Source organism: Pseudophryne corroboree, chromosome 11 (genome assembly GCF_028390025.1).
Source record: "Pseudophryne corroboree isolate aPseCor3 chromosome 11, aPseCor3.hap2, whole genome shotgun sequence".
NCBI classification, from domain to species: Eukaryota; Metazoa; Chordata; class Amphibia; order Anura; family Myobatrachidae; genus Pseudophryne; species Pseudophryne corroboree.
This window is the reverse complement of record NC_086454.1, coordinates 150,941,618-150,947,159: the sequence shown is the minus strand read 5'-3', so window position 1 is coordinate 150,947,159 and position 5,542 is coordinate 150,941,618. Positions and strand designations below refer to the sequence as shown.

General features: G+C 48.7%; 1 protein-coding gene across 1 annotated transcript; it reads right to left on the bottom strand.

Moving 5' to 3' along the window:
• Positions 1 to 251: 251 nt before the first annotated feature.
• LOC134970042 (uncharacterized oxidoreductase YtbE-like) lies at positions 252 to 3,534 on the bottom strand. The gene is made up of 2 exons (XM_063946150.1): positions 3,355 to 3,534; positions 252 to 1,210 (listed from the first exon to the last, which is right to left on the bottom strand). The coding sequence occupies exons 1-2, from the start codon at positions 3,371 to 3,373 to the stop codon at positions 351 to 353; spliced, it is 879 nt and encodes a 292-aa protein (XP_063802220.1). The 5' UTR covers positions 3,374 to 3,534; the 3' UTR covers positions 252 to 350.
• Positions 3,535 to 5,542: the final 2,008 nt, after the last annotated feature.

The following is a 5,542-nucleotide window of genomic DNA, read 5'->3' as shown; positions in this document are numbered from 1 at the left end:
CTGTTTTTGTCAGATTTGTATGTAAACCATTGGGTTTGCATTCAAATCGCAATTAGGCCCTAAATAAATAAGGAGTCTACATCAGGGCCATAAAGCCACATTTTGCTCTTTTTGGTCCCTTGGCCCTCTATGCAAAAAGTGCATACAGTCCACTATATATGCCTATATATGTATATATGTGACTATAGGTACAACCTAGAGGGAAACCATAGCCAAAAAATAACTATAAAATTACCATTTTCACATTCATCTGGTTAAAGGCATGCATGTTTGGTTTTACATAGAGAGAATTTGTCACTTGTGGCAGCTAAGGTAAAGACACAGTTTGTGTATGCCATCAGAATAGAATGCTATGCCACTCCAGTAGGGTCCCAGCAGTACCTCCTCTCTATGCCATCTCCACTCAGATACTCAGCCTCTTCTTTACTCACTTCAAAGTCCCACACCCTAAAATTGTCTTTGATTCTCTCAGGTGCAGAGGCTTTGGGAATGACTCCCACACCTTGCTGGAGTGCCCACTTAAGCAATATCTGGGAAGGAGTGCGACCATGGGTGTTTGCCACTTTTTTCACTTCTTCCTTTTCCAAAAGTTCCCCACATCCCAGAGAAGAATACGCCTGCAGGTGGATCCCATTTTGCTTACACCAGTGGAGAAGGGCAGTTTGTCGGAGACGTGGATGAAATTCCACCTGTAACACAGCAGGTAGCACATGGCATGACCCTAACAGCTGCAACAGATGAGTCTCCGTGTAATTGGATACCCCCAGTGCCTTAATAATGCCAGCAAGATATAAGTCCTCCATGGATTTCCAGCTTTCTTCTCTAGTGGCTCTGTTACGGGAATCATCACTCCGCCAGCCCTGCTTCCCTGGCCAATGAATCAAATAGAGGTCAAAGTAGTCACAGCCTAAGTCAGTCAAGCTCTTCAAACAAGCTTCGCGTGCACCTGCACCCAGATCAGCAGGCGATAGCTTGCTAGTAATGAAGATTTCAGAGCGGCTTAATCCATACTTAGGCAGGAGCTGGCGCAAAGCCTCACCCAGGTCACCCTCATTGCGATACACAGAGGCGGTGTCAAATGAGCGGTAACCACATTCCAGTGCAGCATCTACAGCACGAATCAGATTTTCTAACCCTCGCAAACGAAATGTACCCAGACCAAGGAGGGGCATGGTGACACCATTGTTCAGAGTCACAACTTGCTGTTGGGCTGTAGAATAGAAAGAGAGAGAAAGTGTTACTGTCAGATATCTACTGGCCCTGCAGATTTCGTTTTGAGGTCTTGATCCAAACAGGTCCATATAAATAAACCTCACATACATATGTTTCATCTAAGACTTAATCTATACTAGGACTGGTCAACCTGTGGTAGTGTCTATGCTCCCTTCGTGAGCAGGACCTGGAAGTAACATAACGAAAGGGCAGGAGAGAACTTCCGCCCTTACAGCACCTAAATGGTTTCTTCGTTCATTTGAGGGTTTTGTTTTTTTCTATGCACCATTGTACGCTCGCCACGCTTCGGGCTCAGTGTCTCGCTCGGCTTCGCTCGCCACAGGTTACTATTCCAAATAGTTTGTGACATGGACCCAGGGGCGTATGGGAAAGGTCCTCTCCATGAAGGGAAACCAGACGCTACCGTCAACCCGTTGCTCTCCAGCTATTGGGAAACTACAAAACCCAGCACGCACAGCCACAGCTTTAGCATTCCCCACTAGCAAAACTGTAGCAGGGCATGCTGAGACTTGTAGTTTTACAACAGCTGGAGAACTGGTTGTCCACATATGATCTTTATAATCCAATTTCACTTGAATTTATCCAAAGCAGGAAGACCACAGAGAAAGATAAGAGCCTTCAAGGACCTTCCACTGCTGCTCCACACAGGACAGCTGATGTATGACCTCATACAGAAAAACTGGCTGATTTATATCGGACACCATGGAGGGTACATAATAGCCTGCGAGAAGCCAGAAGTGCAAGACGGAGTTCTCCCAGTTTTTAAAGCAGCAATCAAACCTGGTTTTGCCATGTAAATGATTGGCGCTTTAAAAAAAAAAAAAACGAGAGAACTCGCAAAAAGTCTCACACCTCCTGCTTCTCGCAGGCTACATTCCCCCTACATGAATCTAATAGTACAATAGTGCACAGCTGGCACGCAAACTTTTTCTCCTTAAAGCATAAACTGTTAAAGAGGAGTGACAGAGAGCACCCTGGAGGAAGGTAGTGACGTATAAAAGCACTCAGACCATTTGTCATATATGAATGTCAAATAGGGGCATTACCCTATAGAAGCCTATGGGCTTCTTTCCACGAAGCGCTGTGTGAAGGATCCGGTTGGTTCCCTCCCAGCATAGCCTGCGGCCACTGCGTTCTTCTGTACATCCGCAGACGAACTCCTAGATCATAAACCTGGTAGTCCAGGAACGGGGCGCATCACGAAGGACAGCTCTTATCAGAAGAGCTGTCTTTCGCAATACTAATCACATATGTAAGTATATATGCGATAGTATCGGTGCGATGCCTGGCAATGTGTGGCGGGATATACACCGCAAGGTTAGTACATCCCCCCCTCTACAGGGATGCAGTTAAGTTGCCAAGGGTTTGGATCCCAGCGGTCAGGATACAGACGCCGGTATCCCGACCGCTGACAATGCCAACAGCCAGAATCCTGGCTAATAGGGACTATTTCCACTCATGGTTGTCCACGGCACCCATAGAGTGCGAATAGAACCTGTGGCGAGCGCAGCGAGGCGGGTGCAGCAAGCCCCCAAAGGGACTGTTTGTGCTCACCCCGCTGCCGGCATACCGACGGCCAGGATGCCGTTGTCGGTGTACTGACTGCCGACATCCCGGCCGCCGGTATAGTATTCTGTACCCCAGGATCCAGCTCAGGGCTACATGCAGTTATCCCGACCTTAGACATTTGCCCTATCTGGTTCTTTAAGAACTCTGATTAGCATTCAGTTTCCCTGCTGTGCTAGATGTGTTACTTCCCCATAGGGATCAACAATCCCTATTCCAAGTGCTCTGGTGCAGCTCAGACAGAATTCATGACGTTTACAGACAAAAAAAGCTCCCATCACTTCCTTCCAGCACATCTGCATGAGACATCAGCTAGAGGTGTTCCCTTCTTACTGTGCCTAGGAAGGGAGAACTCACACAAGTAAAGACTAGAGTCTGACCAATAAGTAAAAAATACTGGAACAAGGAAACAATGCACACATCGTATGTAACTGAAGCCCCATGCTTGCTTATATTAGGTGAGGAATCACATGAAAGGTATTGGAAATGCATTATGTATTAAATAGTTACCATGCATGTACCGAGCCACGTTTAGTCTAGTAGTGACTACCTTACCTTGCTGCTGCTGCTCCATCTCTGCTATGCCGGCCCGTGACTGTACTCCTGCCCGAAGTCAGTCATACAGTGACGTAAAAAGCTGCAGCAGCCGCTACTGAAGTTCAGCTCTAATGGTCATGGGAGCAGCACGCTGGCTGCTGATCTGTAAGGCTCCGCCTCCATTACGGATTGCACCAATGGGAATTGAATCAATGACATCATCTTAAACACACCTCTGGGCGGGGCCTTGACGCACATTCCCTGGTTAACTCTTTGTGCTCCGCACTCTTGCAGTCTGGATGGAAAGGAAAGTGTTTTCCGGCACAACAAACAAGGCGGTTGTCTGTCCGTCAGACAGTACGTGTCCAGCCCCTCCCATGCTGGGGCGTTTTTCACACTGCTGTGGATATTTAGCAATAATACTTGGGTTTCTCTTACGCAGGGCCGGTGCAAGGTTTCTCGTCACCCTAGGCAAAACTGCAGCCTGCTCGTAAACCCCTCCCCCCCCCCCCCCCCCAACCAAAAGCACACACCAGTACAGTACCCATTCTCCAGCCCATCATACACAATGAAAGCAGGTAGAGCAAGTTATACACATTGCACCAGGTAGAGCACGCCGTTATACACATTGCACTAGGTAGAGCATGCCGTTATACCACATTGCACCAGGTAGAGCACGCCGTTATACACATTGCACCAGGTAGAGCACGCCGTTATACACATTGCACCAGGTAGAGCACGCCGTTATACACAATGCACCAGGTAGAGCACGCCGTTATACACAATGCACCAGGTAGAGCACGCCGTTATACACAATGCACCAGGTAGAGCACGCCGTTATACACATTGCACCAGGTAGAGAACTTGGCAATTATGATTAAAAAACAGGACAATAAATTATTCTAAACACATTATTAAATAATATATTTTCTCTGACGTCCTAGTGGATGCTGGGAACTCCGTAAGGACCATGGGGAATAGCGGCTCCGCAGGAGACTGGGCACAAATAGAAAGCTTTAGAACTACCTGGTCTGCACTGGCTCCTCCCCCTATGACCCTCCTCCAAGCCTCAGTTAGATTTTTGTGCCCGAACGAGAAGGGTGCACACTAGGGGCTCTCCTGAGCTTCTTAGTGAAAGTTTTAGTTTAGGTTTTTTATTTTCAGTGAGACCTGCTGGCAACAGGCTCACTGCATCGAGGGACTAAGGGGAGAAGAAGCGAACTCACCTGCGTGCAGAGTGGATTGGGCTTCTTGGCTACTGGACACCATTAACTCCAGAGGGACCGCTCACAGGCCCAGCCTTGGAGCTCGGTCCCAGAGCCGCGCCGCCGGCCCCCTTACAGAGCCAGAAGCAAGAAGAGTCCGGCAAATCGGCGGCAGAAGACATCCTGTCTTCCACAAGGTAGCGCACAGCACTGCAGCTGTGCGCCATTGCTTCTCAGCACACTTCACACTCCGGTCACTGAGGGTGCAGGGCGCTAGGGGGGGGCGCCCTGAGCAGCAATAGAAACACCTTGGCTGGCTAAAAATACATCACATATAGCTCCTGGGCTATATGGATGAATTTTAACCCCTGCCAGATTTTCACAAAAAGCGAGAGAAAGGCCGCCGAGAAGGGGGCGGAGCCTATCTCCTCAGCACACAGGCGCCATTTTCCCTCACAGCTCCGCTGGAAGGACGTCTCCCTGACTCTCCCCTGCAGTCCTGCACTACAGAAACAGGGTAAAAAAGAGAGGGGGGCACTAATTGGCGGGTTATTAACAATACAGCAGCTAAAAGGGAGAAACACTTATATAAGGTTGTCCCTATATCTATATATAGCGCTCTGGTGTGTGCTGGCATACTCTCCCTCTGTCTCCCCAAAGGGCTAGTGGGGTCCTGTCCTCTATCAGAGCATTCCCTGTGCGTGTGCTGTGTGTCGGTACGTTTGTGTCGACATGTATGAGGAGGAAAATGATGTGGAGGCGGGGCAATTGCCTATAATAGAGATGTCACCCCCTAAGGAGTCGACACCTGAGTGGATGGCTTTATGGAAGGATTTACGTGACAGTGTCAGCTCCTTACAAAAGACGGTTGATGACATGAGACAGCCGACTAATCAGCTAGTCCCTGTCCAGGCGTCTCAAAAACCATCAGGGTCTCTAAAAAGGCCGTTACCTCAGGTGGTGGATACTGACGTCGACACGGATACTGACTCCAGTGTCGA